Below are 16,933 nucleotides of genomic sequence, written 5' to 3' on the forward strand. Positions count from 1 at the left end.
ATTAACACCTTTTATTAATCAAAACCATTTCTGTGAGAACCTGCAGTACTCTGCTATTTTTCCATAAAAGGGGACTGAATTTTCCTTCTGTGCATGGCTTTTTTTATTGCTCCTTGTCTTACGCTTCCGTAGTTCCACTCCGCTGTATTATTCTGCCATATGTCTGCTTCCTCAAAAAAGGCCAGAAGCAAATCCATGGCATCTGTTGGAGAGTTACTGCCCAAGCCATTCTTTAGGATTGAGGTTCACTGGTTGTGGCTGCCTACCTGGGGTCTGATAGTTCAGGGAGACCATCTGGCAGCCAGCGTTCCAGAAAATCTGAGGCATGTAATTACTGGAATCCACTCGGCCTCCCTTTGGGTATATCCGACTCATTTGTCGTTTATTGTAACTGGAGAATTCATCAAGGAAAATGAAATAAAAACATCATAGAAATGTACACTCATATCCTGGTATCGTCATGCCTTCTTATATTAATCTTACTATTTCTCCTTCCATGAGCTACTTCCCCTTTTCCTTTACAGACACGGAGCACTAACTTTGGAAAGGTACCCTGGTTTATGGCAGCACTGGCAGAGAAGTGTGAGGAGCTGAAAGGATACTTCACAAACTCAATGGCATGAGTCTTCAAATACCCTAGTCCCACTGATTCATTGAAAGAGGACATATTATGATGAATGTTACGTTCTAGGAAGAAAAAACAAGACATTTTAAAACACTTCTGTAGTGATGAATCAAAATCCAAAGTCATGCAGCATACATAATAGCAGGATATAGCAAATTCTTGGCTCTTTCCCCATTATCTGTTACTTATAGAATCAAATTATACTGGTGAGAAATTTCATGGTATTTCTGACTTGATTTTGTTCTTTCACTTCCTGGGGAAATCAACAAAACTTGCCTTTTTTGTTTAGGACCAAATTGTTATTCAGAGCCTGTGCTGTGTGGCTGGATAAGGCAAAACAACATGATAAATGGTGTGGTGAGCAGTATCAGTAACTGCTGACCACTGTGACAGTCACACTCACCTCACTGTAGAGAAAGGTGAACTAAAAAAAGCATTTTACTTGGAAAGGGCTACAGAACAGAGTCAACCTCAGCAGCTCCATGTTCTCCCAGTAATTTAGTGACTCCGTGTGGATGACCAATGGAATAACATGCTAACTTCACATTGGAGGCAACACATCTACAAACACTGATGATGGTCATTAAACTATAAAATATACCTATGTTTCTAAACTCAGGCAATGCAGAGATTTAAAAATCACCTAGGATAAGCAAATACTTTTATTTCATTCAACCTTTTATGTTACCTTCTGCTACATCGAAACCTTGAAATTTTACAGGCTGAGCATAGTTGACCATTGTTGATAAATATGGATGTATATTGGTTGTGGCACCTACATATTTGTAAGATGCCATCCACGCTTGTTCATCTTCAACAGTTACTAAACCCTGAAAACACATTAAAAAGAACAATCACTATTTCTGTGTGCAAACATTACCATTGGAATTTTCAAATGTGGTACCAAATTATACCCAAATCTGCAGAAAGTTGAAGTAAGAGCAAATTAATACAAGAAAAGGGGAAATTTCATGTCACAAATTAAGGGTTATTTTCTTACTGATATTGCACCAAAGACACTCAGTGTTATGACACATGCAAGAGGACTGATGGTAGAAAGGCTCCTAAGCAGAGGGTATTACATGAAGTTAGTAGGGTAACATTGGGATAAAAGGTAAATATTACAACAGACTGAACAATGCTGGGAGATAATGATCTATCTTTGTCAAACAAATTCCTGAAACTGTGATTTAATGTCCCTTTGCTGATAGCAGCTATGGTGTAAGGCATACTTGGCACTCAGTAGAACTTTCTCAATATCAAAACACAAGTAGGTTCAACTACTGATCTTTACCACAGAAGCAGACCAAGTGCAGGCATCACAACCCTCACTGGACAAACAAGTGCCACAAGACCAACAACAGACACAGCACCAAGTTCATATTCCTATTCACTTCAACTAATAAAAATCTGAATCCCTCATTCACATGAAGATGCACTTTAATTATAACAGAACTTCAAAGGTTTCCTACAAGTATCTCACCTTCTGGAAACCCACAACAGGAAGCATTCTTACTTGGATCTACCTGTCCACATTTTCCTTTCCCTAAACCAGTTTGACACAGATTCTTTTCACTGAAATTAAGGAAAAGAAAGATCCATTTCAATCTAAGCAAATTCCATTTCCTGCACACAATTTTGGTTGTTCTACTGCCAATCACCCAGGTACCAAAAAATCTAACCTACTGCAGGCTGACAGTGAACTTGTGCTAGGAAGTACTGAGTATATTCAGAAATTCTTACAGTACAGCTTTTTATTTTCAGGCTGCAGCTTGTGTTTGTCAGTGTTCTCCTCTGCTATTTTATCAGGAAACAGTCAATAGGAGGATGCTCTGCAAAGCCCTTTCTTACTGGAGAATAATGGAGTTCACAGACCTGCACTACTGCAACCCATTTCCTCAGTGAGATGGGCGAGTAAAGCAAATTTCAAACCACTTCCCAAAGTCATGGGCCTCTACCTTTACCTGTCCTACAGTGCAGACACATTTCAAAGAATGAAAACCATGTGAAGTGAAACCATTTATGCCTTGATAGAAGGTAATTATAGCCACAAGGAACATAATTTTCTGACTGAACGGAACAGCTGAGTTAGCAGAATTGAGTCCAGGTACACATTATTGCATGTGCATTTTAGACTGAATTAAACTTCCAGTGGCCCATGACATCAGACTGACACTGTATTTTAATGCTGATCACCTGGGCTCAATCCCACTGCTTTTCAGGGATGTGCATATCCACAGACCTATTCCCTATCTATGCCAATATTTATTAACAGAATTTAGATCCAATGCAGGCTCAATGCTGTCAATGAACCCAGTCCTTTCCTTATTTTTTGTCTTATTTTTTGAAAGGCCAATACCTCAGGAAGAACTGATCAGCCACCTCTCAAAAACCAGGATTCTTCAATGTGCCTCTTGCTGGCTGACCACTCAGAACCACTAATCATCTTTGACTGCCTTGATCCATAAATGCCTACACCCAAATGAACTGCAGGGGCCAGGGAAGTCGAAGGGATTGGGATGCCTCAGTGCCCAGACAGTGGCACCTGCAGCTGCAGGACTGTGTTTAGGGGTGTATTTAGTCATGTATCATGAGTGAAACTCAAAGGAATGTTCCAAGACAATTTGCTGGTCATTGATTTTATCTTATTTACTTGCAGACCCATAGTTTTTAGAGCAAAAGGGGTTATACTCTGCAGTGTTCACAACTTTAAAGCTGTGACTTGAGAAAGGGGTAAGGATGGAATGTTTCTTATAGTCTACAAAAACAAAGGAATGGTTACAACAGCATACAACCCTTTTAGGAGATAGAGAAAACCATCAGGAAAAGTTGATCTCTGCTATTTACACCTCACCACCCCTCAAGAAAAGCAGCAGAACCCACTTAAAAAACAACACAGACTGAAACAAAGTGTGGTTAGGAAGAGAAGCAGCTTTAATGAGAGAAGAGGGGAAGAGGACAGTAGAAGGAAGGTGAGAAGAGTCTTACAGAAGGGATTCCGGGGAGAAGATAATGCAGAAGTCCCCAGGGAAAGCAAAAGGAAGAAAAAGAGAGAGGGAAACAAAGTGCAGTCAGGGTAAGGGCAGAGGAAAAAAAGAAGCAGGGATGATACATCTCCACACTATTCAAAAAGAACTGGTTTCCTGGTACATGACATTTGAGACTGAGATCAGACACTTCTAAGCAGGCAAAAGTCATGCACTTCTGTCTGTTCCCAAACTTTCTGACAGCCCTAACCCCAGTATAAAAGTATAGCAGAAGAAACCCTAGAGGACAGAAGGAGGTAGAGTAACTTTCAAAAATACTCTGTAGGTGCAGAGAAACTGAGTGTAAAATTGTTAAAAGCACTAGGAATGCATGGTAAGTCATATGCATGTTATATATAAAGCAATAAAATAAACTACATAACATCCTATGTGTCACCTTTTTATTGTTTTCTTGTTCAGAATCTTCAACAGCCTAAGGGGAAAAAAAATATGTATACATTATCCAAAGAAAAAGCAATAGGAAAAACTCATAGTAAGGAAAAAAATCCTCAAAAAATTAATGAATGTAGCAAAAAGTATATCCCTCTCCATCTCCCTGTGTGGTTCATCTGTCCCATACACTTGCAAAAATGTGTGGTCTCTTTGAAGTTTAGGTAAACAAGACATGAAATTCAACAACTGACTAACAATGGGAATAGGATGGAGGATGCCCATCAGTTAAGCCCAAACCAACAGATGTTGGGGACAGGAAGTTTCAAAGATTGAAAGAATAACACACTCAGACGCCACAAAAGATCATCCAATCTGGAAACACAAACTGCCAGGCTCTGAAAACTTAAGGGTTAAAAGACTGTGGCAAACTGTGCTTGAAATGTACACATTTGGAAAAGGCCCGTCTGCTGTCTGTCTTCAATTAAAAGCTGCCACTACTGAGAAACTTTCACAGATAAATGTTGTCTTGGCACTGAATGCACATTCCTGAAGAATAAAGATCAACTCCCTGATCAGCAAAGAAGCAGAAAAGTTACCCAAGGACCGGCTGAGGATGAGTGACTGTGTTGGCAACAAAAAAATGATCCCTGAAACATCACCAAAAAACCCCAAGCAAAAACCCAACTCCGAAACACTCAGGGAGTTCAGGACCAGCTGACTTAACAAGTGAAACTGCTACAAAGCAAAGATGATAATGGTACTTCAGTGAATGGATTCATAGAAGTCCTGAAGATACTGATTTGAAGAGGTACATGGAAGGCAGGTCTGATGTCTCTGATACTCCTAGAGAAATACTGCCCAGGGCAGTCTGGACCAGGAAAGATTATCCACACCTACACTTCATCTGGAGTAAGACCCAAAGGCAGCCAGGCAGGAGAGAAATGGCCAAAATACTTGAATGACAGAGGAGCATGAGCTGAGAAGGTACCTCAGCAAATCACATGTGGGCTTTTTTCTGCAGCAAGCAGCAGTAACACCTCCAGTGCCAGAGCAGGCTTAGACTGGAATTCCAATATTCTGCCTCTAACTACCATCAAGTAACATTCAGGTTACTGAGCACAGACTGATAAACTGTACTAGATCAGGTGTGAGTGGAATGAAGAGAACTCTCCCTGTGTTTATCAGCTGGTCTGATACAGTTCCACTGTCACCCCACCCCACTGGGCAATTACTGCCCTATTTTGCCTTCACTGCTGAAGGTGGAAGGGAGAACCTGCCCTGAGGGTTGGCAATAACAAATGACACTGGGAAACCCTTCAATGGAGACACAGAATGCAGCCCTGCAAAAGCCCTGCTGAACAAGGAATCTGATGTTCCACCTCTTCTTAGGGCTCTGCATCCAAGATGTGAAGTAAAATATCAGAGGCAGGAGCAGGAAACTGCTTGCTACCTTTTATTAGTATTTTTGATCAAATTCCCCACTTGGACACTGTTTCTCTATATTCTGATTCCATTTCCTCAATGAATATTTTACCTGAAGAAGCAGAGAGTATTTTCAGCTACAAAACTAAGTGTTCCATGAACCTAAAGCTTAAGGGCATCTGTGAAGATCTCAGGGGTGAATCTTCTAACAGCAAGTGCTGTGATGCTTCCACAAAACAACTGCCTCCATGGAAATATTTTCTAGTGATATACATAAGAAGCAATCCCACCTTTTTGACACTGATGGCAACAGCTTCTTTTTGACTGTAATCATCTACAGTAAGGTCACTTCCAAATTTGTACTCAGGATGAGCTTCTTCTTCCTGGTCAGCTGCACAGAAAAGGAAAAGGATCAGTGAAAAACACACAGCAACTGCTGGTTTTGTGCAAGACATGCAACAAATGAGATCTGATTTTGGCATTTTTTAAAATCAGGAATAAAATCCAGGGTATCAGATTGCCACGTGCTAGTAGAAATTACAGCTGAGGCCTGAGATCCTTAGAGCTTTGACATGGCAAGAGACATTTTATTTATTGTATTTTTGAAGTAATCAGTAACTTGCTTGGCGAAAGTGTGAAGAAAAAAAGCCAATAGCCTTGGGGAAATAACAAGAAAGGACAGAGTTCTTTAAGTAAAGCTATAAGAACATAGTAGTGTCCAGGATTCTTGTATGCATCGTTACAATCTCCTTGTGTGCCCTCAATATAGGGAATAATTTTAATTGGCTTTTAAGGTGATTTAGTATGAGAATATCCAGCACTCAAAGAAGCTAAAAATGTAAGGTAAAAGAAAAAAGAATTATCTAATTTTTGAGAGGACCAAGGGGCAGACTAAAGCTGCGACATTCACTATGACATGGGTCAAAGTACCTTGGTTTGGACACTTGTGGGCAAAGCATGATTCACTTCTTCTGAAGGTGGACATTTAAACAGACAAGGTGGAAAACACTCTAACTATGCCCATTTTTCTGTATTGGCCATAAATGCATTCCAGATCATTGGCTTAGAGCAAGACATTTACACTGAGGATACCGGAAGTTTGGCAGGAAAAATCCTATCCGTCCATTTTATTCTTAAAAAGTATAATGCACTAATCCAACTTGATGCTGACACAACTATTGAATACAGTGGCAAAATCTGTTTTCAAAGCAAAGAGCAGCTTCCCAGGCTCTCTCTCTCACACATAGGGTGAAAAATCTGACTTGGCTGGTGCTCCAATATAAGTTCTGCACAGCAAGTGGATGTTAAAATCACCACAAGTATCACCCACCCAAGCTCATGTTCCTACCACAGGGCAGGAGGGGCTGTGCTGTGTGTTTAGAATGAGATGGGAAGGCTGCAGGTCTGCACACACAGTCCTGCCCTGAGCCCAGCCTTGCTGCTGCTGGCACAGCCCACGGCATGTCCTGTGGGCAAAGGGCACCCTCACTGCTCCTGCCACCCCTCTGATTCACCACAGGCAATGCTGGAGAGCCCTTCTCTATGAAACTCTCACCGCTTTCTATCTCCTCTTCGTTATCATCCTCCAGGATATTTACAGGAGCAGCAGTTTCCCCAGCCTCCATCATCTTTTTCAGGGCATCAAGCTGTTCTGTTAACATGAGAAATAAAATTAAATTAGTCGTGACATGAACAGTTTGTAGCACGAAGAAATACAAGAGAACAATCATAAATGATTCTCTGATCCAGAGAGCTACTTTTATTTAATGAGTTCTCTAAGTTTTCAGTTGGTAATAAAATTTTACAGAGTGAAGAGCACCAATAACCATACACTGTTGTTAGATCTGAAAAGTGGTCAGTAAGGGCTGTATCCAAAGCTCACTGAAGTTGAGAAAAATATTTCACAGAATCAATTAGGTTGGAAAAGACCTCTGAGATCACCGAGTCCAACCTACAACCAAACACCACCATGGCAACCAGACCATGGTACCAAGTGCCACATTCAGTCTTTCCTTGAACACCTCCATGGACAGTGACTACACAGCCTCCCTGGGCAGCCCATTCCAACGTTCAGTCACTCTTTCTGTGAAGAAATTCCTCTTAAATTTCCACAGACTTCAAAGGTCTTTGGAGCAAGCATATTATTTCTTCAAAGAATAAATACACAGCTGTCTCTGGTGCTTGACCCATGGAAATGGAGGCCAAGTGCTTGGGTTTTCACTGTATTCCCATGTGCATTTCAGTTAGACAGGATGAACACAGCCATGTATGACTGAAGTCAGTGCAAGGTCTGCATGCTTATCTTTGAATAGAGAAGGACAGGGTTTATGATTACAGCCACACTGCAAACTAATATAGCAGCATTATTATTACTGAAAGGAGATAAATATCAGAACTGGCAACAACAGCAAGAAGAGCAATTTGAAATTCCATTTAATTTCATGCTTATCCTGGAAAAACACAGCAATGCAAACATACCAGTGTAGGCAGAATTTACAAGAGATTCTATCTGTGTTGTATTTTAGCTCAACCAGCTGTCTGATAAAAGTCCCAGGATTACATCCCTAGGTCTATCTGTGCTTTTGCTGCATGTTGATATCAAGGCCCAGACTCTGGCACTCATATGAAACACAAGGGTAAACAAAATGCCATTTACATAAAATTCATATTCTTCTAACACTGAAATTCAATATTTTGAAAACTTTAGTAACAAAGTCTATTTGTAGTGCTCTGGACTTTTGTTTATTTAATATTTGACAAGCTTTACTTACTTTTTTCTACTTCAGGTTTCAGCCTTTTATTCTTTATGAGAATCTTTCTTTTGAGGTCATTAGGAGATGGTAAGGCTTTACCTGGATCGAGCTGTAAAACAATTTAAAGAAAAGGCTTAATAACAGCTTTTTGGCCCCTCTGTACCTCTATTTGGGATTTTGACTTTAGGACAGCAATAGCAAGGGGCAGAGAACAAGCAGTGCCACCTCAGGCACAATCCCAGAAGGCAGTGACTGTAGTTATAGTCTGCTCTGGTTCTTCCCAATCCCATGGGAAAGCTGTGCTCAACAAATGCTGCTGTCTCCAGGCTGTGCCACCCTCAGGTGCACTGGGCACACCATTTCCCCCTCTCTCCTGCCCAGCAGGGGCCATGGATGTGACCCTCATCTCCTCAGCAGAGCACTTACTGCTTTCCCTCCCTCGGTTCACACACAGCCAGGTCACAGTTTAGCCTGTTATCCTTTGATCTCTAAATTAAAGTCAGCTTTTATGGTCTCTTCATGCTGTAATAACATAAATGAGGGAGCCCACACACCCTTCCAGAGTAGAAAAGGACTGACACTGGTGAATGGAAAACTACCCAGCCCTCAGCCAGGTAATGAGCACAGTTTTGCCAGTAGGGTCACACCTTTGTGAAAGGTAAAGGGCAAGTTTCACATACACAAGGCAGTACTACTAAAGGGTTTGTTCCAGTTTGGGAAAAAAATAAAAATATTAGTGAGGAAAAAGCACAAAATCCCCTGATTTAAGCCCTGTTCACAACACTGAGGTTAAGAAACAGAGATTTGGGCATGGTAATTAGCAACCTCTCTACCTCAGGTTTGCTAAGAATATTATGCAAGGAGTTGCTGGTATAACGGACTGTGGTTTTCAGTGACCCATAAGTGATATAGAAGTGGAAGGTATTTCCAGAACTAATAAAAATTCTTAGAAGAATTGTTCAGATATTTTTATTTTAAATCCAAATCTGAGCCACACAGAAGCAGCACTCTAGATGAAGAAACACAAGAACAAATCACCATGACTTGAAACCATGTAAAAGCAGCAAATGTGACAAATAACGACCCAGCAAGAAAACCCAGATCAACCTAACGCCAGGAGAATGGGTGCAGACCTCCCTGCAGGAGGCTAACAATTATCCACACCGACCAGGCAAGCTCAGGCATGGGAGTTTCAGCAGCTGGACGAAGAGAAAACACGTTTGCTCCTGAGAGCACTGAGGCTGTAACTCCACTAGATGTCAGTGCTGCAGAGCTCATTCATCCCCAGGCTTCCAGAATGCCAGTCTGCATCCCCTGGCAAGGGCACACTTGGATGCCCACTTGGACTAATATTTGCTTTAACTTAAAACCAAATCTGCTTCAGCCAGTGCCATGGCTCTTTCCAGCCTGCCCTCCTCAGCCGACAGGCGAGGTTAGCAGAGCCCAGGCACTCCTGAAGCACAAGCTCCAAGCTCCCCCTGTGTCAGCAGCTGGGGACTCAATTCAGCCACGAGGAGGGCAGGACACACAATGCAGAAGGCTCAGCAGTGCTACAGAGCACAGGCAGCTGAGGCTGAATGCAGGGCCCTGAGGGAGAAGCAGGGCAGTCTTTGGCCAGCCCTATTTTAGACTTCCCTGAGAGCTGCTGGAAGCTGTTGGTTGAGAGGAACAGGGCAATGTGCCACACACATTACAGCGGAGCACTGCAGATTTAATTCTCTGGGATGCTCTTTCCAGGGCAACACTCTGATATTCACCAAGCCTTGTGTGCTGCTGCCCCTGTAACATGCAAGGAAAGCCAAGAGAAGCACAGCCAGGATCCCCCTTTGCCAGGGTCACGCAGACAGGAGCTGAAAGGTAAGGCAGATCCTCTTTGCTCTGGCACTAAAGAGCTTCTGCAGGTTTGGGGTGATGGCTGGCACAGCGAGCTCGTTGTGAGGAGAGTAAGGAAGAGGAAGAGTTGCAAGCTCTGGGTAGCAAGCTATTAAAGTCTCAAATACTGTGTTTGTGCAGGAGTATCCGTTATTATCTCCTGCCATGCAGGAGAGCGAAGTGCATGCAGATTACAGTGCACTGGATAGTCCAAATGAGACTGCAGGAAACTCTTGGTGATAATTTAATTCCTAATGCAGTGGTGGGGGCCACCTGGACTGTGGGACCTGATCTGGAGCATGAAACATGCAATGTGCAGCTGAAAGAAGAGGTTTCTTCAGCTGAGACCATGCAATTTATAATTAACTGGCTTTCAACAGTTCCTGGCAATCTCAGAGTTATGTATGAGCTGCAAATACAATGTATGTGGTGTATTTTAAGTAGGTGCTGATGTTACATCACACACCATGGGGAGGGATTTCCCCAGGCCAGAGCCCTGCACAGAAGAGATTAAACAAAGCAGATAAAGACAGGTTTGTACCAAAAAGCACAGACACTCAAACCCACTAGTTATTTTTGAAAGCACAGAACTGGCAGTGAACAGCACTATAGGTGATACAACCTCAGTTTATCATTCCTTTTAAATACAACCAATATTAAAAAAAAAAAACAGACTGGCAGAATATAACATACTGGATGTGTTTCTAGAGGCTGCTTCAACAGGAGATCTCCAAAAAGATCTTCACAGTATTTTGACATCTTGTACTGCTGATATTTGCTGGAAAAGATTTTGCTGGTTAATTTTTAAATATAAAAAGGAAATCACTATTACTCAGCACAACAGAATAATACTAAGTAATGTAGACATCCCAAATTATATATTGCCCACTTTGTCTCAACTATTACTTTACTGTATAATTATACTATCAATAAAAGTCTATTATCTGACATAGATTAATTTAACAAGACCAAAAATGTAGAATTAACTGAATCTCACACAGCTAATGGAACATTCAACTATATTTCACAGCTGCATCACAGATAAAAATATTGCCATTATTAAGCTATCTGAAGATTGATTAGTATATTAGCAAGTGACATTCAGTATACCTGCATACCCTACAGAGTTTTCAAGTAACTTCTCTTGCAGTATTTTAAACTGTATCATCTCTCTCAGACATTGTACAGTTTAAAAATTACAAATGGGTACTGCATACCTGCAGTGATTTTCAAATGAAAGAATGACAGGGTACTCTGATGTAACAAATGCTGTTTCCTTAATGGCTTGAATTACATCCTAAAAAATGCAATAATAGGATTCCAATTAGAACAGGGGTGTATGATGCAAGTCAGAAATGAGCCCTAAGAACTGGGGACAGGAGCTGTGCCATGCAATGTGCCAGTCTGTCAGACAGCAGCAGCATCCCAGGGCTGAGGAGGGGAGGGTGCCCTGCATGGATTCTTGTCCAGGGGTCCTTCTGGGCAGCCCTGCCAGCTGCAGGGTCAGGCACTCACCTTGAAAAGGATATCTGTGCACATGGCTTTTCCATGTGTGATTATTGGTTCTTGGTCCTCGCCTTTGCCGTCCCAACAGTCCAGCTCAACACACCTAGAGATCCAAGAGGGATGTCAGCTGCCTCAGTGCTTCCCACAGGGGAGCTGCTGGGGACACAAACTGAACACTGACAGTCAGAGCAGGGAGTTACAACGCAGGCCTGGGCATTACACAGCCCTTTCTGAGCTGTGCACATGTAACTTCACAGGCTGCTGTGACTTTGGATATTCTACCTTAAATACAGTTTGTGTGGGTCAAGGTATTTACATCTGGACAATAATGTCTTTAGCACTGTAACATTCTCCTAATTCTCATGCTAGCATGTCAAAAAATTAAGCAGGAAATCATAAACTGATTTTCATTTACAAATGAACTTCTTATTTATAATGCAGAAAGCCTTCTGAAATTCTGCAGTTGTCATTTTGAGATCTATCTTCTGTCAGCTTTCTAACAAACTCCTTATATCAATTTCTACATTCTACTGCCTTTCAAGGGTTTTCATGAGAAAAGTAAGTCTTAAATAAACATATGTGTTTTCATTTACTACATTAACTTATTTACACGTTCAAATACACAGTATGACCACCAGGGCATATTATTTGGGTTTCAAGTATTAGATTCACAAAAATTCAAGGCTGTTATATCCTGCTTCCAACCTGCATCCAGCCAAAAGCACTTGTCTGTACATCTCCACTGAAGACTTTCCACCAAACTGCCTGCCTGTTAAATAGGTATTGTGAGAGGAACTGATGAAATAATGAGCCAAAGGATGGTCCATTTCTTGATATAATTCCAAACGGTCTAAGAAAACAGGGGCATTTTCATCTGACATCAGGTATCTGCAAAACCCATCACTGGATATGACACCTGGAAAGAAGAAGAAGTAGTCATGGTAAATTACTCTAGATATTTATAGTTGATAGGAATCAAACTGTCTCACAGAGCAGGAATCCAAGCACAAAAGCTGTATTTTCAAAGGTCCCTACAAGCAAACAGCAGCTCTGCCCTTCCACCTCTCCTGGGCAGCAACTGTGACCCTGGTGCAAAATGTGCCATTATGTTCCCAGAGAACAAAAGAAAGAATCAGGTGCCCACCAGCTCAATACCTGAGGTCCAGCACTCTCCATTAGCCCACCTGAGGCACCAAGAGGATGTGAAGGCCAACAAGCAGTGACACCTCCTCAGAGAACTCCCAAACATTTTGGTCTATGGGACTTTCCAAATCAGAAATCCTGACCTTGCACCAGCCTCCTATAGCACTTTTCTCACCTCTTTCATGTTTAGTCCTGCCCTGATTGTGCTATATCCCTGTTCATCAGCTTGCAGCATGTGCAGAGACTGCTCTCCACTGCCAAAAACATGTGGATGTGCACCTGAGAATGTCTGCACAGGTTCATGTGCAGAACATTAGGAAAATCCAAGATACCTTCAAGTTTACTGTTTGACATACAGGCTTAGCCTTTATAAATGAATAGCAATGAACACGGGACACAGTAATTCAGAGGACAGAACTCCTAACACATTTCCCTTCTTTCTCTGCTGTTCTATGCTTCAACTAAGTATAAAATATAAATCAAGGGATAACTTTTAATGAAATCACATTGGAATAATCAGTATGGCAGTATCAGTTTTGAAGTGGCCAAGGGTCTGAAAAATGAGCTGGGGTAGGGAAGAAGGGATTGCTCACAAAGAGCTGCTGCAGAGAATGGTTATCTGGCCCTAATTTGGAGACTGCTTTCCCTGAAGCCATTTGTGAACACTCAGCTATTGTCAAGGCACAGGTTGCACAGCCCTATTTTTAATTTGTTTTAAGAGTACTTTTCTCTTATACAGAGAAATGGAGTGATCCAAGTTTTCATTCTACTCCTAACTTTCTGAAAAAATCCTCTGGAGCTTGCATTTTCTGTGCTTGGTGTCAGCCAGAGGTGAATTGTTCTGGAACATCTTACTCAAATCCCCTTGGCTGATTCTGATTATGAAGATGGGGGAAAAAAGGGGGCAAAAGGGAATTTTCAACTTGAAGAATGGTTTCATTTTGTTGTCATCAAACCTTAAAAGCAGCAGCACAACATATCTCAGATGATACACATTTCTAGTGCATCATCTTGTGGAAAAAGGTCACAGCTGGACAGGTGTTCTAGACAAACTACAGCTGAGACTTCAGCAGCTCAACAGAGCTCTGTGTGTTCTGGGATAAACCCTGAACCAGTGAGTGTGATCCCTGGAGGAACACTGTGAGTGGACACTGCTGCTGGTCTCTTGTTGCCCTCCATAACCCTATCCCTGCAGGAGCTTTACCACATTTATTGAAAACTTGTTAGAAATAAAAATCAGAGAATGTAGCTAAATAAATAGCCAAGATTGTAGTATTTTGTTTTCCAGCTTCACATTTATTTCCACCTTCATAAAATATGTTTTTATGTCTTCCATCCTAAACAAGTGGCAGCTATGTTTCCCCATTTTGGAGAAGATGTAAAATACACTGGCATCAAGAAGAATTAACAATGAGTGTCATTAAAATTATAAATAAAAAAGGATAGAGTTTACTAAAATCAAGTAATTAATACTCTGAGAATTCTACTTCACGTAGAGAGGAATGAACTTGTGAGTGGAAAATCCCTATAACGTTTATAAACGACTCCTAAACAAGAGAAATACCTCCTCTGTCTGGTATGATCCCTGCAAAATCCACCTTTCCACAAAACTGAAAGAGGAATTTATTAATCCAATCGACAACACAGTGAGTGAGTCCTCCTGTACCAGTTTGGTCAAGAGGACTAAAGGGCTGTAAGGAGTGGTGAAAGCTGCACAGTCAGCTGCAGAGAATTCCTTAAGTTACAGGCTGAGGAGACAGCTGGAAACTCCTCCCAAGCACCGGCCCAGGGCAGTGCAAGGGGCAGGTGCTGCTGCAGAAGGCATGGCTGGTGTCCAGGCCTGTGGACAAGGAACAACCTGAGGGCACACAGGGAGCCCAGCAGGGCTCAGTGCTGAGCCAGGCTCTGCTAAGGCAGCTTCAGACAGACACTGCCTCCTGTTGTGTGCTCTACACACCCTCCATCAGCAGTGCCAGCACTGGAGCAGGGCAAACGCTTCTCCAGTGCCACCCTGATCCATCAGCCTCACTGCCTGGGGAAAGAGGAATCCTGCTGGCATGTCCATGGGCTGTGCAAAGCTGCAGCCTCCTCTCTGCTTCCCACCACAGCAACTCCCAGCAAAAAAGGCAGGGAGGACAGATGGGGAAGGCCACATTTTTAATTCCTGCAGCTGATGCCAATACAGCTGCTTCAGCAAAATGGGTAAGAACTGCAAACTGAGTTCAACCAGTGACAACTCCAACACTCCCAGCAGCTCAGGAGGACATGAGCAGTCCCAGAATGGCTTGCAGACACTTCCGGAAATCTTGCCTGGAGAGAACAGTTGTAAACTTACCCACATAAAACACCCTGGTGTTAGCCAAGCTGCTGCCATCAAGCACTACCTACATTATATTATATAAAGATAGATGCACATTCCATGGTGCACATGGTATTTTTTAAAATTATTTATTTATATATACACAGCCACATGCACGTTGCCTTGTTGTTAGAAGGACCCTCCACCGTTCTGCATTTACTCAATCCCAGCCTCTCACAGTTTGGAGCACCATGGCTGCCTTTGCAGCCACACTGTAACCTGGATCAGGGAAATAGTCCTTCTAAGAAAAAAAAACATCACTGATTTTGAGGGGAAGATATTTCTTCAGCTGCCAATTTCCTGATCTAGCTCACTGGGTGCTTTGCCTCCTGACCACAAGGACTGTAAGCTCCCTTTTAAAAGTCTGGATGCTTCAGAACAAATACCTCAGATGTCTAAATCCAGTGAAACGAAACTCCCACTCCCATTTACCTTTTCTCTTCAATTCTTCATCTGGCTCATACGTCTCAATTATCTGCATTGCTCTTTTTGTGTCATAAAAGGGAAATAAAATTTCATTGAGCCGAGGATCTCGTTGATGCTAAGGTTAGAAAACAACGGAATTCAGCAAAACAATACAGTGCATGGCTATCATCCAAGAGCATTTCATTACTGCAGATGAGAAAGAAAGAAGTGGACATTTAAAAAAAAAAGAAAAGGAAAAAAAGCAGCCCTAAAACTTACAGATATCCAATAGTAACTTCAGCTTGAGGTTGAAAACGAACTTTATCTTTCATAAAAAACTGTGGGGTTTGATCACAAAAATATTTAAGAAAAAAATCCAGTTCAATCATATAACTGGTCTTACTCTTGCTTGTTCATGAAAGCAGTGACTACATGTGCTATATGTGCAAAGAAAATGCTGGAAATAATTAGCTGAATCTCTCTTCTTTGTAAAGTCTCTCTCTAATCCTTTTTTGTAGCACTTGCAAGCTGACAGACTTGACTGATGGCATTGTAATCACCTCTGCAAAAATGCATGTCTTACACTGTAACTACAGCCAAAGTAAAATAAAGCTATACTTCAAATACAGAATTTGAAATCTGAGTTTGGAATTAGGCAGGCACTGATGATTATTTGTGAATTCTGGAAACATCGTGTTATTAACTATTCAAAAACCATCACAGGTTCTCAGAAGAAACAGCTCCAAGAATTTCACAGGATCTTCTCTTCAATTCACAGTAATTTAAAATATTAGGATTTAGTAATAGACGTAATATTCAGATACAATTTAGCAGTGATTTCTAACACACTAATAAAATTCAGAATTTTTATGTTTTCACTTAATAGTGTGCTCTGTAACCTTTTTTTTCCTCCATGCTGGATTAGAGCTGCACACTGTGTGCCTGATTCTCCATGAAAAGAAAACTAAAACCAGAACTGAACGGAGTAGTGGCATGTAAGCAGATGCAATAAAACAAAGAAGTAAGTATGACTGTGGAAACATACTTTTACCCCAGTAGGTGCACAGTTTTCAAGCTTTAGTTTAAGCAGAATTCAGAAATGTAACAGGCCACCCCCCGTTGGATTAGGAATTTGGAGTGGACAGGATAGTGTCGATGTGGCTCACACAGCACTGTCAGCATTTGCTGTAATTCCTCATGTGTAAACTTTTTGGACAACTTTTTCAGGAGAAAAGCAATATCCAATTAAAAATAAGCACTTCATCTATTTTCTCACAACCAACGCATTGGTGCAAGTGCTTCATTAATTCCAAGAAATTACAACCAACACGAATTTAATCATGCGATTCAGGAGGGGTCTCTCCAGAGATGCTCCTGGCAGTCTCTGCAGCAACTAAACCACAGCAGGTTCGTTCAGTACAGATCAGTC

General features: G+C 41.6%; 1 protein-coding gene across 6 annotated transcripts in view; it reads right to left on the bottom strand.

Annotated features, from left to right (window-relative positions):
• The window catches only part of PLCB4 (phospholipase C beta 4), a 188,127-nt gene that overhangs the window by 39,858 nt on the left and 131,336 nt on the right, over positions 1-16,933 (bottom strand). For 4 of the 6 annotated variants that reach the window (XM_071582149.1, XM_071582145.1, XM_071582146.1 and 1 more), the window contains 12 exons: positions 15,532-15,640; positions 12,303-12,513; positions 11,607-11,700; positions 11,309-11,388; positions 10,785-10,869; positions 8,238-8,328; positions 7,022-7,117; positions 5,757-5,857; positions 4,049-4,084; positions 1,314-1,455; positions 603-687; positions 267-391 (listed from right to left, as the gene is read on the bottom strand). In XM_071582149.1, the coding sequence (XP_071438250.1) occupies positions 267-391; positions 603-687; positions 1,314-1,455; positions 4,049-4,084; positions 5,757-5,857; positions 7,022-7,117; positions 8,238-8,328; positions 10,785-10,869; positions 11,309-11,388; positions 11,607-11,700; positions 12,303-12,513; positions 15,532-15,640 (1,255 nt within the window). The remainder of the gene's footprint in view (positions 1-266; positions 392-602; positions 688-1,313; positions 1,456-4,048; positions 4,085-5,756; positions 5,858-7,021; positions 7,118-8,237; positions 8,329-10,784; positions 10,870-11,308; positions 11,389-11,606; positions 11,701-12,302; positions 12,514-15,531; positions 15,641-16,933) is intronic. The other 2 variants (XM_071582151.1, XM_071582148.1) reach the window with 1 other exon arrangement.

This window comes from Pithys albifrons, chromosome 2 (genome assembly GCF_047495875.1).
Source record: "Pithys albifrons albifrons isolate INPA30051 chromosome 2, PitAlb_v1, whole genome shotgun sequence".
NCBI lineage: Eukaryota > Metazoa > Chordata > Aves > Passeriformes > Thamnophilidae > Pithys > Pithys albifrons.